Genomic DNA, 20,401 nt, shown 5'->3' with positions numbered 1-20,401 from the left:
TTATGACGGAGGAAAGAAAGAAAATTAGAGGAAGATTTTGCAAATAGTGCAGGAGGCACCAAATATTACACCAGAACAAATGATTTTAACCTATTTTGGCATATTAAAACAGCTTAAAACATATTTTATAATTAAGACAATCAATTAAGTAAGTTGTTCTAAATGCTTTTTACTCTGTTCCTCCACGGCCTATTTTGGATTTGCAGTTGTGACAAATGGCAGCTTTATGTCTTCTTCACTCACTGAAGAACTTCCACACCGACGACATGTTGTGTGTGTGAGACGTTACTGAGTGTGCCGCTGTGTGCCGACGTAAAACCATCATGTGGCGGCTGCACATTTGTGTGTGTGTGATCGGCAAAACATATATGACAGGATGTATGAGACTGCTGAAAACCGGCAGGCTTCAATTGGATGCTGTTTGACGGTGCATCTCTAGCTTTTAGCTTAGGAAGCGCTTGATTTATGAGTTTTCTATGAGCGGAGCATTTTAAACGCTCACGATCATGTTCATTTAATTGTGGGAAGCCAAAATCGTGATCGTGATTAATATTCGATTAATTTCGCAGCCCTACATTTGAGGACGTCTTCTTGGGCTTTAGGAAACATTTTTCACAGTTCTCTGACATTTTATAGACTAAACAATTAATCAAGAAAATAATCAGTCAGATTAATCGAAAATAATCTTTAGTTGCGGCCCAACATGGAACATATTTGCATGACTATGAATATCATCTCAGCTTTTACTTTGGATCTACATTTAGTTTCAGTTGCCACTGTATCAACATCTATTCAATATCAAAGTGTTTTTGGGGGGGAAATGTTCTGTGCCAAACAGCCTTGTGAAGAGTGTCTCTTCTCTGCTGCCTATTAATATCCAGCCAGCTATCTGGCATTGAAAGGATAACAGTGAGTGTTAGCTCAACAACAATCACTGCAAATGCTGAAGAATCACGCTCAATGTTTTCAAGAACGCGGAACATTATTCTGAATGTCATTAAGCGCAGCGACAGATTTAACAATCCTACACCAAATAATAAGGAGAGAGGCCTCCCAAGAAAGGAACACATCATCAATTCATCTTTTTCCTCAGACTGAAGAGAAGATATCTTCCCCCAAAGAGAACCCCGGGAGAACAGGGCTCCATCGCTGCTGTGTGCGCTGACACACTGAAAGCTGACTCACACTGCGTTTGATCATATCTTCGGCACCAATACAATATGATGCAAACAAGGAGGAGAGGAAACCAGGTCACGCTCAAAGCCCTTTAGAGAGTTCTTGCTTTGTGCACACACTCCTCTCACTCCACCAAACCTCTCTTTTTTAAATTCCCCTATCTGTGCTGTATTGCATTATTGCTGAGCGTTTTCTTCCGCGCAGTGCCTAGTATCTGTTTCGGTCAAAGAGATCATCGGTTGTCACGCTAACACTCGCGTCCTCTTTTCCCTCTTCTTGCCCTCTCAACCCTGCACTTTCTCTTCCCCTTTCATTTCCCCTTTCTTCCTCTACTTTCCCAACATTTCCATCTTCTTTTTTCCTCATGTGTCCTCCTTTCCCCTCTCCTTTCCACAGTAATGTGAACTCACCTGAAACTTTCTCCTCATTTCTCACGTCAATAATTGAAGTAGCCTCTTGACATTGACATCACACAGGAGAATAGCTCCGAATGGGTGCAAACATATAGTTTCTTTTCATAATTTGCTTAAGAGCCAATGGAGCATGTTCTGCCCCCCCCCCCCATGCTATTGCTCCTCATTTCTTTCTGATGAATAAGTGATGAGATACTGCTGTTGTTGTTGGCGGTGGCACAGCATTGGTATGCAGACAGAGACAATATTAAGACTGTTTTTTTCTCTCTCTCCGTGCGTCGTTGACGAACAGTTTGTCTGTACTTAATGAATCACGCAGCGATCATTTAATTTTGATTGGGCGCATGAGTTGTCGTTCGTGGACCTCAGAGTGACTCTGAGAAAATGGAGTCAGGTTAATAAGAAATGAACCGCACGCAGAGTGATGGCGGCACCAAAGTGCATTTGTCCTCTGTGGCCATTAACGTCAACTCTCACAGAGGAATGATGGCGTTTATTAAGAGCGAGTGCATTAACACAGAAAGTGTGTGTGTGTGTGTGTGTGTGTGTGTGTGTGTGTGTGTGTTTGTGCATGCACATGTTAGCGATGCAGCACAGATGACACTCGGTGGCATTAGTACTCTCTGGCTGGAGTCACACGGGGACTCCATTAAATCACAGCACAAGTCCAAATGGAAGAGGTCAGCGGTGACAAGACTGGCTGAGGTATAATATTCTGCAGGCAGGTATTGGTTCATGCTGGGACTTGAGAGTGCAAAAACTCCTCCAAGGTTGTCACTAAATCAAAGCGAGTGAGCTGAGAAAATATATATGCCATTTGACAGATAATCTTATTTGCTTTGAAGTGAGAGCATACATACATTTCCTGTGAGTGGCTCCAGCGGGACTTAAACTGTTGAGTGTTGTAACAGTAATTCATCCTAAAAAACATCTTCAACACAGTGAGATGCGTGCAGAACCAAACCTCACTGTGCACACAGTAAAAGCATCACATTAAAGGAATACTTCACCCATAAAATTACCATTTGTATATCAGTTACTCACCCCGAGTTACCTTGAATTTGTGAAGAAAACTTTGTTTTTCTCGCATGCCTCAACAGTGAACGGAGAATCCAAAAACGAGAGAAAGGTCTTGATGAATTGAAGTAAATGTTCACCGAGGAGGCATGCGAGAACAACAACGTTTTTTTTTCATAAATTCAAGGTAACATGGAGTGAGTAACTGATATACAAACAGTGATTTTGTGGGTGAAGTATTCCTTTAAGCTGTTTGAAATAAGGGAATATTGTTGGTTTGGTATTTGCTTTGCCAACAGTGAAGTGGTCATTCCAATGTTTGAAGTTGTCTGAATTGCATAACTGCCCCTTTAAACAGCTCGAGGGTGGATGGTTGCTGAGAGCTACTCAAGCTCATCCTTTGTTCTTGAGTCACGGTTTGAGTCAGATTGTCTGGAGAACTTTCATCGGCAAAGTACAAGAGGTCACTGAGAGCCTGACTGGTATCTGTTGTTTTCATTTTCACTGCAGTGCATTGCGTCAGTCACTGGATCAAATGACAGATAATATCCTGCACAAACACGTTTCAGTGATTGTGAAGAGATAATATATTCAAGATAAAAGAGATTTTAAAGATATATTATATAAGTCTTTATTAATATATCTGCTCTGTTTCTTTGGTATTGTTTCCTCCCGTCTTTGGCTTCCAAGTAATAACTCTTCAATATAAATTGTCTGTGCTGCAATGCTGACCTTTAATGAACCCACAATAGGGAACTGAAATTCACTTTTATTCTTGAGACGAATCAATATTTGATCAGTAGCTAGTGAAGGAAACTGTAAGAATGGAGCACTGATTTTGTTGCTGGCACAACCACAACCGTGATCCGGTAGGACTGAGAGAAAGAAAAGGAAAGCAAAAAATAAAGAAAGAAAGAAATTAAAGTCCAATTTCTACAACTGTGCTTCTTCAATCAGAAATGTTCCAGAGTCAGAGACAAAGTTTGCGGAGCGTGGCATGAGGGCTGTCACCAAAAGCAAAGGCAGTAAACTGTATACAATCAATAACAGTGACAGGCTTGGGCGTGTTTAAGGTTTCTCTCTTATGTCTTGCATGGGTCAGCAACCAGAAAACTGAAACTTTGGGCTTTTTTTTGTGATGGTTTTTGAAGTTTGACACATTGAAAGTGCTGGATGACGGACTACATTATGGATGGTGAGTCTGACAACACAGGCTTCAAATCCAGGGTAGCTCTTGTGATTTCAAGTGACCCACTTTTATTTGATCAACTCGGGTTCTAGTCTTGCGCAAATATCCATCTAAGCGTCGTAGCTGCCACCCTGTTTCCGACCTCCAACTACCCTAAAACTATAAGGCTCAATTGAGAATGTCATTATGGTTTTTATTACTGTTACATTGACAGTTGGCTACTTGAACCTTTCCTCCTGTAGCTAAAGACACAAACACTTAGACATGTTGCATACCTCGACCTGTTGACAGATCTGGATGAGCTTTGCCATTTGGTTCTCCAGTTCGCTGTTCCTCTTCACCAGGTTGGTCAGGTTGTTCTCCAGGGTTTGCTGTTGGGAGACGAGGACGAACATTAGCACATATAGAGAATGCAGAATGTGCATTCACAGTACAAGTCAGGTTATGGATGCCACAACGTTATTGTGTATTTAAATTTTAAACATTCAGTTTAAGACACTGGATTAATTATTATAATTTCTTAACATGCAATTGTGTTTTTTCATTAAACAACAAAATAAATAGGACATCAGTCGTTCTCTATTGCATGAATCTGGCGGCAGCATGCCATAATATGTGATGTTTTTGGTGATATCAGTGCCCTGTCATCAACTTCATACCCACTAAGTACCAATTCATATGTTCCAATTCATATATTTTAAACTGAAAAGCAGGAGTGTTAAAGTCCTACAATGTAAGGTTGTAATCTTAATGCTATTCTCATACTGCATTGAAACTCAAATGACATTAAAAGGAACTGACAGATACAGTTTATTATTACAGACGATAAATTAACATCTATCCTTTTGGGTCAGCTACAACACAGAGATGATTTGGAGGAGTGTGATACTTAATAAATGGTCACTATTAAGTAGGGCTGTACCGAATGTCATTTTTTTTTACCGTACATTCAAAGCTTTGATTGAAGTTTTCGAATGAAGCTTTGAATGTCTGTTGTCATATTTTATGATGTCATCACCCTAAAAAAATGGGAAAATATGATTTTGTGTTATTGTGCTAATGTAGGCTAAATGTAATCTATGGAGTTGTTAGATTTCTGCCAGACTGCCCCTTTAATGTGTGGCAAGTCGGAGAGCAAACAGTTTTTTGATCTCAGTGAAAACGTTGTTTTTGAAAGGCTAAGCGCCAACAAATATGGATTGAAACAAAATATTGTGTTTGATAAAAACATGTTGTGAATTTTGGAAATTATTATATCTATTTTAACTTATTTAACTTTTGACTTTTGGACTGAGGACTGAGATAATTACAAAGACTGTGAGAGAAAGAGAAGGTGGACTATTGCAAGCAATGTTTCTGTAAGTTATTAATAATAATAATTTGCACGTCAACTTTATGACTGAAGCTTCGAAGCTTTGAACTATTCGGTACAGCCCTACTAGTAAGATATGTTTTCTGTGACATCAACAGGAAAATAATACAACACTGTGCTACTTTTGCCTTCTGTTCTGGTCTGATCATGTCCAGAGGGTAACTTTATAACATGTGAAATCCATGCGAAAAAGTTTCCTTTACAAATGTTTAACTGTAGTTGCTTGGCAACTGGAAATTTCAAGTAGTTCAGTAAATGGGTCCAAATGCTGTTCAAGGCCTACGAGACAAATATATATATATATATATATATATATAAAACAAAAAAGTTTTGAAATCATTTAGCTGAGCAAATATCAAGGTTACACTGACAAGTCAATACCTTGAAATCAGCATTTGAAGCAAAAATATAATATTCATTGCTGCTGGTAAGAAAAGAAATTCAATCCATTAATGCAATTCATTGCTTTTTAACGGCTACTCATGTTCATATAGCAGCTTTATTAGCATATTGTCTGTAATATGATGATTTAACTGCCTGACCTTGTCATACTTTACTTTAAAGCCATAAAAACAACCAAATGATCCCTGAAAAATTAAAACCATTCAACCTCCACTGGCAATTTTAATGATCAAACACTCAATTACTATCCCTTAACTGTGGCTGTTTGTCAAATGCAAAACAAAAGACACACACATAAATAAATCCACTCAAACACATATACAGTACAACAGATGAAAATGGAAACAAGCAAATAGCGAGCCAGAAATAGAACTGCCGTTCAAAAGGAAGCAAATCAACGATGGCGGCGGTGACGGTGGGCATCAAAACAACAACAACAACAACCACAGCTGCAAAGAGAACAGCAGAACAAAGCAGCAGACAAGCGGCGGGTGTTTGAAGTATCTCTACTCATGCAAGTGAAAGGGAGGTGGGCTGGGCAAACACCTGGCCACGCCGCTGACTGTCTGACTGTGTCTGTCTGTCCTCCCTGCTTTCCAATATCTCCTCTGCCTGTCGCTCAGTCTGATTTACTCTGTCTGCTTGTTGTCTGTTTGACTTTGCGCCCACTTAATTATTTATCTCCCTCCCTGCATCCCTTCCTTATCCATCCAGGTGTCTACCTGTGGGCCTGTCTGCCTCGATGCAGGGATAGGGGAGGAGGGGGGTAGGGGTTGGGGAGTGGAAAAAGGCAGCCAGGGAACTCACCGCAGCGCTTGTCTTTGAAGCCTCCATTACCGCATCTGACACTCTGCCCGGGCTCACCTGATAAGCCTACGAACACACACACACACCTGCATAAGTGCACACATAAACACACACACAGACAAGAAGCCTGAGCGCAAGACGTCTGCCACCTAAACGCAACTGAAGAGGAGAACTCCTCGCTGATAAAGCCGCCACAAACACTCTTCTTATGGTCTTCTAGTGTGGCTCACAGTGTCTGTTAGTATTTCCCTGAAACTGGAGCTGGAGTTACATCACTGGAACTTGCATTCGGCTGTTGTGTCGCAGCCCCTGTGTGAGCGTGTTTGTGTATGAGGGAGTTTGAAGTGGAACATCAGTGAGAGGGGACAGATGGGTCATTAATTAGCAAGCTGGAGACTAAGATGATTAATACATCAGAACACAGCTGCCTCCCATGAGACTGCAGTGAAACAAACTCCTCTGTCCTCTACATACAAACATGCATGTGTGCGTTTCTGCCTGTTTTTAGGTGTGAGTCTCAGTAGGTGCATCTGCATTTATACATTTATGACACACAACGTGTGTATGTCTCTGTATGCAGATGACACCTGATTGTACTTGCACATGTGGGTGAATAAAGGCACTAAACTTTGTTTGTGTGTATCCGTTCTGCAAGTGACCACAAAAAGTATGTTGTGTCGGCACTCCTGTGGCTTCAGCCCAGCAGGCAGGGTGAGTGGCAGAGAGAGAGAGAGAGAGAGAGAGAGAGAGGGGGGGAGGAAGGGAGGCAGAGCAACCGTCAACAACAAACTCATTAAAACACACAACAGACATCAAAGACGGCTAGAACCACGCCGAGATAGAGAGAGGGAGCGGAGAAAAACATGGATAAAGGGAGGAATCGAGGCAGAAAAGGGTGTGATGAGTGGGGAGAAGATGCCAGCAAGTGTTTAATGGATGGCGATATGCTGGAGGTGGCAATATTAAACGTCAACCCAAACAAGAATAACATTTTTATAATATATGATGACAATTCTGTCAAAAATCATTATTAGAGCAGCTATGGCAACTACTGGAAACAGCTATGTTTGGAACTTGAAAAGACATCAATATCAAGTTTCAGCTATTCATAAATCACCCGATTCGACTGTTATCAGGCCATTAAATAGGAGTTATCAGTCGCTATAAGCACCATAGATGTGGGTCATTAGGGGCCTACTACGTTGTAAAAGTGAAACTTAAAAGCAACACATTCTAAAATGTTGTAAAACTGAATGAAACTTCACGTTTTGAACACAAACAAAAAGGTTTCTTCAGGTTTAGGCAACAAAACTACAACTTCTTTAGGTTTAGGCCAAAAAAAAAATATTGTTTTGGTTGGTGTTTTGTGTCCCATCCTTCATCCCCGACCTCCGACTCTTACAGAGTTTCACCATGTCAATACCACAGCACCTGACTTCCGCTTCTGCTCCAGTCATAAAGGCTATGGTCGCCAGAGGTCACTGTCATGTACTTTTATACCTTCTAGTGGATGTTGAAGGCCCCTATTGACCCACATCTATGGGGCTTATAGCGACTGATAACGCCTATTTAATAGACTGACAACAGTCAAAGTTTGTTTTAAAGTCCCTCCGTAGTTCTTTGTAACTACTAGCTAGTTTCAAACTAGTGATTTACCAAACCAGGTTAAAACATTCAATCAGTTTTAATCAAACTCTGGTGTGATTCAACCCCTAGTGCGATTTGTTTGGGCAGCTGTGAATGCAGTAATCATATTCTGGTGCAGACCAAAACAACAAGAGGCTGGCGAGAGGTGGTCTCGGACCATTTCCAACCTAACCAAAATGCAGGCTGCCTGTTCGGCCATTTGTTGAGATGGACACAGGTAAATGAAACGATTCTCTGAATAGAAGTGGCAACTCTCCAGATCTGCTCCTTCATACATGCCCATCAACAAATAATTTTTTAATTTAGTCTGCTTTCATTTGTGTACTGTGAAACCGAACTAGACTAAATAGAAAATGAAAAGAAAGTATCAATTTCACTCCGATTCGGACTAACCAAACGGACTATGGCTTATGAGAGCGCCCTTAAAAGGTGCAGTGTGTAGGATCTTAAGCGTCTCCCGTGTGCCAAGCATATGGCCACGCAAAAACACAAATGGTATATCCATTAAAATATATGTAGCGCCTTCCAATCAAAAACGACTGTATATAAACAGAAAGTCATTATAGCATCATGAGCTGTAACATAACTTCCAAAAATGTTTTTTTTAGGAAATTAAACTATGCATTAAAAGTCTTAATGATAACATTTTTATGTAGACGAATATTTTCTTTTAAATAGTACATCCACAGAGCCTTTAGAAGGGTGCTGAATAAAAATATGTCTTTTCCTTACAAAAATTATTATGATTGTGAATTAATCATTTTAAAAATGCTGACGTTCGGTTTCCATTTCTAACAAGGCTTGTGAGTCAATAGTTAAATGGCATTTGTATCATGTGGTATTCTCTGGGTCGTCAGTTAGTACGGAACAAAACGGATTAATGAGATTGAAGGAAAGTGCCTGGTAACTACTTTTTGTTAAGTAAATGCAATGGAACGGGGGAGGGACAATGCAGCGTCTAGTGGCTGAATGTTATCAATAGCACCTTTAAATCTCCACTTACTAAACACTTATGCTATAACCATGCTAAGTTCAAACTTCCAACCTCGGGTGTTACTTCAACTTTCCTTTTAGTGCTATATTTTCACAACATATCGATTGTTCAACCTATATGTTTCCTGGCATGAAAAGTAAGAAATTAAGGAGATAAATACAATTAGGCACATGATTACAGAGAGACATAAAAGAGATGGAGGGAGACGGAGGAGTGAGATGAGGGGAAAGCAGACATGAATGGAGGGAGGAGGAAGAAAAAGGCGAGCAGAAACGAGTGACGAATTGCATTTCAGTTGCTTGAGGCACACGGTGGGGCTTGCTGGGGATAGGCAGGGCTCTTAGCATAAGGCAATATCATTCATTCACTGATTCAGCTTTGGACGTGGCATGTCATGAGAATGAACAGAGAGATGGAGGGGGTTGATGGGATGGAAATAGGCATGAGTCCCGTGCTGAGAGGGGCAGCTTGGCAGAGTATCGCTCCAGTCTGGCCTGCCCTCTAATTCAGTCTTCTGTCTCTTCCGCGGCTCTCTTCTCCCTCGTTATCTGTCTTCCTGTCACTCTACCTTTCTCTCTTTTCTATAGTACGTCTCCTCTCCCTGTAACCTGGCTTTCTGTCTCCTCCCTCACTATGCGTCTCCCTACTTCAGTCCTTATTCTGTCCGTCTCGGCACAGTTACAACTGCAGCTGCTGACAGCCCATCATCTTGGGTTAGATCACCACCCCCTCATATGACTTCATTGTGTTGAGGGGCTCCTGGGTCTCATTCCTTTACAGATGATTCCATTTTCTATTTGATACTAAAAAAGGACAGATCCCTATTTATATTACAGTAGCTATGGAGGAAAGAGGGAGAAAAAAAAGATACCTCTTTGTGTATGATGAAGGGTTTACTGAACACACATCAAGTTTGAGACTGCCGTCACAGTTAAATCTCTAGTCTGTGAATCAATTCACATTACTTCTAAACCATGAAATGACACAGAATTACATCACAAAGTACCAAACAAAAAGAAAAACAATTATTTGTGTCTATAAGGTGACAAATCCAAATACTCATGTTTCTGAGAAATCCAACAAGCCAATGACTGATTTCTGCAAAAAGTGTTTTCTGTGTTGTGCTTCCGTAGTAACTGTGACAAATTAGCAGTTGGCAATTTGTGAAATCACATTACGGTAATCCAATTACAGTGTAATGTGTTACCCCAACCTGAAGCGTGGGCTGAGCTCATTGTTACTCTGCAACAGGAACATTAACGCACTTTTATCGGAGGGCAAATTGAGGTTCAAGAATGTAATCACAAAAAAAAGCAAGAAGCAGAAAGGGAAGTGGACACCACATATCCGACAGGAGAAATCTGTCTCTGATATAGGAAGAAGTGCTCAGCTATAGGAAAATAATGCACACAGGGGTTTTATACTGCACAGCATTGCTTTGCCTAATAAGACATTGTCCAGTGGCTGAATCTCCGGGTCGTTATGACGACACAACACCAAAAATTCAACCACCGCCACAACAAAATTGGAGCAGAATACCCAGAGGGTAAGTATCCGACTTCAAAGTCTTTTTCTTTTAATTAATGCGGGCCCCCCCCCCCCCCCCCTCCCCACCCTCCATGCACGACGAGACAGTAAGAGAAACAGAAATGAAAGCGAGAGAGATTAAACTCGAGAAAGAGCAACAGAATAGAACGAGCTCACTTTACAGCTGTTGTTAACAAGAGGCTTTTCAGAGTCGGGATGTGTCAGTAACACAAGCCTTCTGGGAAACGGGGTTTTTGTCTGAGGATAATATTCCATAGGGCAGAGCTCTTGAGACCAGACAATTGCAGCGGGATATAACAAACGGGGAGTCACGCTTGTCTCATAACCCACTGGCTGAAGCCCAATTAATGAGACCAATGGGGATGCTTAGGACGAGCGAAAATGTTAACACGTTTTTGGATGTACCTCACTACCAAACGCAGTCCATTTGTGCATTTCTTCACCTGTCAAGGCAGGAGAGTTCCCCTACTACCAATTCAGCATAAAAATAAAACAAAAAATATCACGTTTAATAGTGACTGTAAGGTATTTACTTTCATAGTGTAAGCTGTGAATAAGATCCTACACATGTTTGAACTCTGAATGAACTCCTGCAACCTTCAAGCTATAAGCGACCGCGTGAACGTTCAAGGAATCTGGAAACAGCGGGGGTTGCAGCGCTAAATGGGAGCAGACGGCTAGAAGATGCTTACTTTCATTTATAAGCCTAGTGGGGGGAATATAAATAAAGTTGCTCAGAGAAAGCAGGAGCAGGAAGTAGGGAAGGGTACGGAAGGACGAGTCTATACTTCCATCGTCAACTTCTCTCAGCTTTGACGAATCCCAATTGCTTTTTCCCCCCTTATGGCTTATTATGAGAAAAAAAGCCATCTTAAATGGACACAAATCCAATAGTAATTCAACTTTTTAGCCACATGCGGGGATTAGGATCAAGAAATCTCTCCGTAGGTTTGAAAGGGAATAATGAATCGTCATGACTGCTGAACAGCAGCGAGGAGGCCAGACACAAGCTGGCATTTTGTTTGTAAAACTCTCGGATATCCCATGGGCCAGTGTGTGCTTTTAGCTTCCCAATTATTTGTTTGGGTCAGGGACAGACTGACCCAGGACTACAAAAAAACAGAAGAAAGAGCGGAGAGAAGAAGAATGGAAAAGAAAAGGCAAATACAGAAATAGATGCAACACGAGGCAAAGCCATATCCCTGACCATTTCCCAATGGGCTTTATTACACAATTTCATATCACATTACAGGCTGAGAATATGGTGATATTTGAATGTAAAGAGATGGGAATTTAATGCTGCGGATTAGGGGAGGTCTGGACTGAGATGAAGTGGGGTTAGTAGAAAACACTGATATGGTTGAATGGGCTTATAGGATCTTTCTGTTTCATTTCAATCGGCCTACACTGGATTCTCGTTGGAACAGTGCAATTCAGTCTCATGGATTAATACTGAGAAAGGAAAATACCACATGTACATGTGGCTTGACTGTTGTTCAATACGATCAATATTAAGAGAGAGAGTGATACACTAACTGCGTTGTGTGCTATTTGAGTATATCTTACAGATAGAGAAACAGCAGGCCAATGAATAAAACCAAGGCTGAGAAGTTCCTTAAAACAAATAATATAATTAGTACCTCTCTAAGAAACATCATTGTTGCAGATATCACCTTTGTTAACATTAATAAACAGCACTAATATCATTAGTTTGGTACTAAATCACACTGGATTGGTAATTTGCTGCTCTGACAAAACCACATAATTAGCCGTAAGTCACTTGATAACAACAGTAGCTTTGTACGTACATGTAAACAGTACAGTAGCAACCAACTAAGAAATGTAAAAAATTAGCCAAATCTCCAGGTTGCTCCTCTAAAGTCCCTCCAAGATTGATGTTTTTATGTTAAGGTAATTTCTTTCTGACACACTGGGTGGATGTAATGCATTACAACAACAGCACATATGCAGTGCACAAAAGCCTTTAAACCCATGAACCTAATGTTTTATTGTGGTTTAAGGCTGCATTTAAATGGTCTCAGGAATATTACAGTGTTTTGGACGGCCAGTCAAATAAAAAAATGACTGAGGGAGTTTATTTGACTCATATATTTTCTCAAATATTTAGCAGATGGAGAGCACAGAGGTCATATATTCAGTGAAATCACATATTTCATGATCTTGTGAGGAATAGCACCACTGTTTTCAACGTATCCTCATACAACTGTTCATATGATATCTTACGAAATGTTATTTCCTTATTTTTTGTGTGTTTTCCTACGAATGTCCAGCATCAAGTGACACACCCGTCAATTTTTTCTCCAGTCTTTTCAAAATAATCTTCCGTCTTCACAGGAAACAACTTTAGTTTTATGCAACAAGATTACTTTAGTTTGGGGTTAAGATCCCTACATGCCGTTTGTCACTCTTTATTGTTTTTTTTATTGTGTGTGAAGCACATTGAGCTTACATTGTATGAAATGCGCTATACAAATAAATTTGACTTGACTTATACTTACTGGTTCACGATTACATGGATTACATACAAATTGATTCCGTGGGAAACATTACGAATTACAGGACTTTTCACAAGTATACGAACGGTGTTTGAGAACAGCCTGCTTTTTTACCACTGGTTCTCAAGATGATAGAACAAAAACTAATTAATCTGATATTGAACTTTAAATGAACATCTATTAACTCATACTGCAAGTAAAATGTCACACATACGTATTTGGAATACTTTAAGCATTCCACTATGCGGTGTGGTATTTTAGATAATGTGTATTTACGGCTCATGAATGAAAATGGAATTTAAAGCTTGTCAGACATGTAATGACTTTTGATAAATATGGAATTTACAGAGAAGACTAAATTGAAATCGCACTGATGCAATAATAGATATTGTATCTTTCTAATCTGTCTGAAGCTGCTGCATCTCTTACTTGAGCTCAGCGTCTGTGTCAAGTGTTCATCTGTTCCATCCCACAGTGAAACACCGTGTATATTATAAGCAGACATGAGTGGCTCTTTAAAATAGTTTCATCATCTGGTTGTACAGTATGCTGTGCAGCTCATAATAAATCCTTGTTATTCACGTTCAGTCTTTTCCATAGTAGATGATATCATTAGGTTGGTGCTACTAGCTGTGGGCTAGATGAGGATTATTCCTGTCCTCAAGACTGGAGCTGTAACCAACCACTGTGACTCCTGACTAAAGACATTATCATCATGGTGGCTCGGTTTGGCTGCTTTGTGGAGATAGAGGAGAATACAGCAGAGCTGTGATGGGGTAGCAGCGGGCTTCTGAATAAATCAGCAATATTTAGAGTAGCATTGTGTACAAGGTTATGTGCAATATTGATACTAAAGTCCAGCGAGTATAGCTCTGTAGCTAACCTAAATCAGCTAAGGCTACGTTGTCTATTGACTATTTATGGGTTTCTGTTAATCTGTGATTGACATCTGATGTGCACAGCAGCCTGAAGCCCTGAAAAGGAGTCGAGATTACAAGATACAAGTAAAATGAACAACTGCTCTGGGATGCGCCTTGCATGTCCGGGTCTGATTTGTTGCTTGGTATGATTAAACCACAGATAGCTGTCCAAACAATGCTGAATCAAATCAAGATATTTGCAGTAGAGGTACAATGTAGCAGACCTGAGCCGAGCAGATAATACCCATATCCGTGTCTATACTCAAAGGCCACACTTCGGTGCTCCTGATAACATCTGGACTGTGACAGATGTGAACAAAACAAAAGAAGAAGAAGAAACTGATCTACTATTCTAACTCTATAGGGTAAAACGGCAAATGTTGGAAAATTCCTTTAAGGGCCCAAAAGGGCAACACCAGTATGTTTCACATCTTAAAATGTGGGCTTTGAACGGCTGCAGAGTGGACTGATCAGCAGAGAGGCTGCCATCCGATCAGATCATCCAGGTTATATATACAATCAAATCCGATTGATTGGATTATGTTCACCAGAAGTATAAAACATTACATGCCCCTTATAAATTAAAAAGGAAATACCACTAATTTGTGATGGAAATATCTATTCTTTGATTTTTGGGTTGCAGGAAATGTTTTTATAAATAATGCCTGACAATGACACATGATATATTTGACTTCAGGACATCTCTGACTACATACATGCTGAAAATCAAACATTCTTACTGTATTCATTTAGACATTTTTCAAAGTAAAAGTTCCTAGAAGTGTATGATTCAACTTTTTCCCATGGTCTAGTGTTAACAAAGGTAACAAAAATCGCAATAAATCATTATATCAAATTGCAATACTTGTAGAATCGCAATACATATCGAATCACTGCAAGTATCGTGATAGTATCGAATCAGGAGATAGGTGCATCGTCCCAGCCCTAGAAAACAGTCCTGTAGCTGACCTTAACCTCTGACCTCTCTGTGAAACAGGAAGAGCAAATGTCCTATGGAGGTCTTTTCTTGTTTTTTTTTCTTTCCTTTCTAGCTGTCTTTCTTTCTTTTAAAAAAACAAAAACAAAAATCGTCAGTCTTGGCACCATTTGGCTACCGCAGAATTATCTACAAAAAGCTGGCTTGTTATTTTTTGCAACGTCAGGCAAACTGGTTCTACGGTACACAACAGGATGCTTTTGATGATCTCATATAACCCACATGATTCTGATATTTCCTCAGCAGTCTTTTAATTATTTAGGGTCTTATAGGGTATGGAAACAAGCCTTTGGGCAAACTTTTGCAAAATTTAAATATTTTCTATTAAAATGCACAGTCACTAAATAAATAAATAAATAAATAAGCCATGCACTGTAGATATTTTGGTATTTGGAGAATAGATGCTATGTGTGACAGTGAGGACACGGCCCAGCTAGTTAGGTAGGATTTCCATGGCTTGTTACTAACCGCCTGTCCTCTACGCTCACCTCCCACAGCTCCGGCTCTAAGTGGCAGCCTGCAGCTTGATGGGCTTCACTGTCCACTTCTCCTCCTGATTGGTTGCCATTGCAAATTGATTTTATATTCTCAAATTAATTTAGCCAAAATGCCCGCTTAGCTCTTGCGTGAAAAACCAGACGAGGTACAGAAAGCGACAGCGAGACGGAGAGAGAAAGAAAGAGAGAGTCACACAGACAGAGCCACGTTTCACTGGCTGTAATACCATTATCTAGCTGCAGACTCGTTGGTATATTCATATAACACGGTTATTCATTTTGCCTTATTTTCTAAAATGCAATAACAGAGAGAGTAGTGTTTTGGGTCTGAGTCATTGTGACTGATGGGAGCCCAGAGGCCACTGCTTTGCTCTGTGTTTCTAAAACCCTCTGACTCATTGCTAGAATGAAAAACGATCAACATAATACCAACATCTTTTTAGCAAAGAACTGCTATGAATTTCCACCAATTTGGCCCTCATAAGAGTGGACATAAAAAGAATGACGTCATACTTTCATTTTGTTCAGTCCAAGGTTCTTGTAGACAATTTCTATTAAGTGTTTTGAACTGTGCACAAACGGTACTCACTGAAATCAAATGAAGTGCGATGAACAAATATTACCAACCAGCAAAAAGTTGTGTGGAATTAAGTGCAGAAGAAGAATCTATTTAATTTGACTGTGACAAGATTAACTTTCTGATCAGTCAAAAAGTAGAAAAAAAAAAGGATTATGTTTCAGTGGAAGTGCGGAGCTGCAAAGCTAGCACCCACAGGAGGTCACAGAGACGTGCAGCGCACACTCTCACAAATATAACAGCGTAATGAGAACCGCAGCTGACACACAGAAACAAGAAGATGTTTGCCAAGAGACAAAGCAGGCGACCTGATTGGTTAGCCGGGGCGCCGAGAGTGCAGAAAATCCCAAGATGAGGTAGGAAGGCTTTGTATGTTTTGTATTAGTAAATAATACGGATGCGTGCACAAGCATAAAACTACCTCATGTTGGTTTTCGCTCACTGGAGCCCGAGATTTCAGAGGCAATTTCATATCAGCTTTGCAATTCTACACCGGCTGCGCGGATCTCATACCGACATCTTTTACTTTAATAACAACAATCTGGATGTGCTTCTGATTAAGTACCATAATCCTACCTGAATTCAGCCGCACCCGCGTTATGCAAAAAGGTAACCACAGAAGTGAGATAAGCATGGCCGTCAGTGGTGCCTGGTTAGCTGATCCAAAAAGAATGCTTTGCTGAAACCAAGGTGTTGTTCTCACTAAACCTCCCTTTAAGCCTTTAAGCACCGAGACATCCAACCAAAGAGAGAGAGGGAGAAAAAGTTAGTGGAGACGTCAAATGAGTCACATTTTATGTGGAGGAAACAAATGTGGACTATTGGGACTTGTTTGTCTACAAAGTTGTTACAAAGTGGATACAAGTCTGTGGTAAATGTAAAAAACTGTGACCTGATAGAGGCATAGCGTAGATTTTTTGCGCTCTTATGCTGTGTTCACACTACAGCCAACAATCTACAGGTCATTTTTAATGGATGCCAGAGACAGGAAGCTACAAACTGATGCCCGACTCTTCAAAGGTGACTCGCCGACAATGTAGCTGGCCACGCTGGCCGATTTGTAGCTTCTGTCGCTCGTAGTGTGAACGTAGCATTAGGCCGCGATCACACCAAGACGCGTCGCTATACAGGCATGGCTGCTTCATAAACGCTTCGGCAAAGCACGTCGGGTGGTGCGCCGAGTGATCAGATGTGATGAACAGGAGAATTTTTTTTTTATTCAAGCAGTAGTCAATCTCTTGACATTGCTGAGCTATTGAATTATACATTCATCAGAATTAAATACCGCTAATATCAACCTTTTGTCTGCATTTGCTATTGTACCACTGTTCCTATCGGCATCAGAACAGGAAGGAAGTGTTAAAGTAGTAAAGTCCGCCTCTTGCTTGATTTGATTGGCTGCATTGGCCAAGTGTGACATTAAGGAGTGGCAAGACTCGTTGAGTCGAAAAGTTGAGAATATTTTGACTTTTATGCACGTCTACAACCGTTAGCAAAACGCACGGAGAGCACACGGCAGGCGCACGTGGCAAGCGTTTCGGTGTGATCAGCCCCTCAGACTCAAATTCATTCTAATGGGTTTTACTATTAAGCATAAGTTCACTGTCATTTTTTATTAATTGGAATATATTAATCAATAGGCAGTATTGTTGGCATGTGTTGTAAAGCTCTTTGAGTAGTCATTAGACTAGAAAAGCGCAACATAAATGCAGTCCATTACCACTAAAACTGTAAATATAGGCCTACCAAAGCTGTTATAACATTTTTCACATACTGTGAACATTTTATGGTTAACATCTAGCATGTCACCTCCACTATTATGCTTGCTGTCTCTCATTAGATTTTATTGCTAAAGGACACATTATCGAAAGCTGTTGGGAAAGACTGATAGAAAACAGTCGGTGCCGTATTCCCTGGAGATTCAGAGCTGTTTGCTTGTGAAAACGCAATGAATAACTGACATGACAGTTGTGAAGCTTTCATCACGGCCCCACAGCTTTGAGAGTCCTTGACGGTGTTTTACTATATCACTCGTGGCAAAGTGACACACCAGATAATCTCACTTCCGTCACATGGACCGCACCACATTTGCGCTTGTGGAAAATTCATGTGCACTTCACAAACACTGGATGTGCAGGGCTTTCTGGTTGAGATGGTACACGGCACCTCAAAACCATTTACCACTTTTGAGACAAGGCTGCCTGCAACAGGAAAATGATTCAGGCAGATGAATGTGATTTTCTAGGAATGGTATCATCATCATCATCATCATCATCATCATGCTCTTCTTCTATTTTATCACTGCAATCTCTCTTTCTGTGCATCTGGATGCATCAGCATGTACACTGTGACTGTCAGCTCCTCTCTCTCTGTGTTTCCCTTCTCCTCCCCTATATTGCAATTTAATTGCGAGTGAACTTTACTTATTTAAGATTCATATCCTATAATCCTCCAAAGCATTTTATGGTGATGATGGATTAAGCCTGTCTAAAATCACATAAAGATCATTTTGCATGATCACAGACACAAAGAGTGTCGATTGGAAAACAAGGTATTGAGCACAAAAACACAGAATTTTCCACAGTACAGCTAATTCAATTTCCACTGACTTATTGCAGTTTAAAGCAATTTAGGGAAATATGCTTATTCACTTTCTCGCACAGAGTTAGATGGCAGGATCAATGCCACCAACACATTGGTACAATAAATATGTAGCTGGAGCCAGGAGCCGGTAAGCTTAGCTCAGCATAAAGACTGGAAGCTTGGGGAAACAGCTAGCCTGGCTCTTTCCAAAAGTAACACAATTTTGCCAAACAGCATCTCTTAAACTCATTAATTAACACGTTGAATCTTGTTTGTTTAATACGTACAACAACTGTAGTGTAAAAACAGCAATTCACCATTTTATAAGGGGTCAGTGCCAGACTATTCCTTGGCCGTCATTTTTACCTTTCAGTTTGTGTATGGATTAACAAACAAAATGATAATTATTGAGCTTTAGAGGTGCTGGTAGGTGGATTTTGTTACTTTTGGACGGAGCCAGGCTAGCCGTTTCCTCCTGCTTCCAGTCATTATGCTAAGCTATGCTAACAGGCTGCTGGCTCCAGATACACATTTACCATACCAACGTATCCTCATACAACGGTTCGTATGATATCTTACCAAAAGTTATTCCTCATTTTTTGTGCGTTTTCCTATGAATGTCCAGCAACACGTGACGCATGTGTCAATTTCCGCTCCTGTCTTTTCAAAATAAACTTCCATCTTCACAAGAAACAACTTGCTTAGGTTTAGGGAACAAAAGTACTTAGTTAGGTTTAGGAAAAGATCAACTTGGTTAGGTTTAGGCAACAAAACTACTTAGTTAAGTTTAGGAAAAGACTGTGGTTTGGGTTAAAATATCTCCGTAAGTGGTGTAACTTAAGTACGGAAGTTACGTGACAAATAATTCAACGTTGACTTTTGGTTTCACACGGGGTACGAACACTGGTCTACTACTATGGTGTTTCTGGTCCCACCCGTTCACCCTGATCTCCTCCCTACAAAGCGTTTGTCACTTTTTATACTTCCTGGTTCACAATTACGTGAGTTATATACAAATTGATTTTGTGGGATATACCCAAATTATAGTGCATTACTTTTTGTAGGTATAGCTACTGTACGGACGGTGTATGAGACCAGCCTGACCATACAGACATGAGAATGGCATTGATCTTCTCATCTAACTCAGCGAAAAAGCGAATAAGCCTAGTTCCTTAAAATGTCAAGCTTTAAACAGCATCTCTGCACAATGTGAAGTTCATCTATTTACTATTTACCTGTTCAATGTGTTGACAGCTGAAACTTCACCTGTGGGTTTGCTGGAGGCAGGCTGACTAGAAGCGAGTGCTTGTCATTTAAACCTTGAGCGGTGATGAGTGAAACACACCGAACGTCAAACATCACAGGATCCCCATAGCTTCTCTTTCCCGCCCCCACGATTTGCTCTTGCTTCCTTGCCACATCTGATTTCTCATCCTCGCTCTTCTACAATGTCAGCTGTCGCCCTCTCCTAATTTCTTCCTCAACCCTGACCTTCATCATCTTGTCCTCCACTTCTTCATTCTGCCTTTTTAACAGTAAACACTAAATAACTGTGACGATAAGAGTCCTGTCTCTAAGACTTAGCGCTATCTCTACCTCTCGGTTTGAATTGAACATGTTTTATTGGTGCCTAAAGATACAGAGCAGACATAACAGATTGCAAATAGCAGCCCAACTGGGAAATGACACGTTTTTATCTGATCTTTAATAATTGAACTTCTACAAATGAATCTTTCTCTTTGGACT

The 20,401-nt window shown here is 40.4% G+C and overlaps 1 protein-coding gene across 4 annotated transcripts in view; it reads right to left on the bottom strand.

The window, feature by feature from the left end:
- Nucleotides 1-20,401, bottom strand: part of mid2 (midline 2) — a 189,306-nt gene that overhangs the window by 56,390 nt on the left and 112,515 nt on the right. For 3 of the 4 annotated variants that reach the window (XM_037780378.1, XM_037780376.1, XM_037780377.1), the window contains 2 exons: nucleotides 6,377-6,442; nucleotides 4,071-4,166 (listed from right to left, as the gene is read on the bottom strand). In XM_037780378.1, coding sequence (XP_037636306.1) covers nucleotides 4,071-4,166; nucleotides 6,377-6,442 — 162 coding nt within the window. The remainder of the gene's footprint in view (nucleotides 1-4,070; nucleotides 4,167-6,376; nucleotides 6,443-20,401) is intronic. The other variant, XM_037780379.1, reaches the window with a different exon arrangement.

The sequence above is a fragment of the Sebastes umbrosus genome, chromosome 9 (assembly GCF_015220745.1).
Source record: "Sebastes umbrosus isolate fSebUmb1 chromosome 9, fSebUmb1.pri, whole genome shotgun sequence".
Classification (NCBI taxonomy): Eukaryota; Metazoa; Chordata; class Actinopteri; order Perciformes; family Sebastidae; genus Sebastes; species Sebastes umbrosus.
Note: the sequence above shows the minus strand (reverse complement) of the source record. Positions and strands in the feature narration are given on the sequence as shown.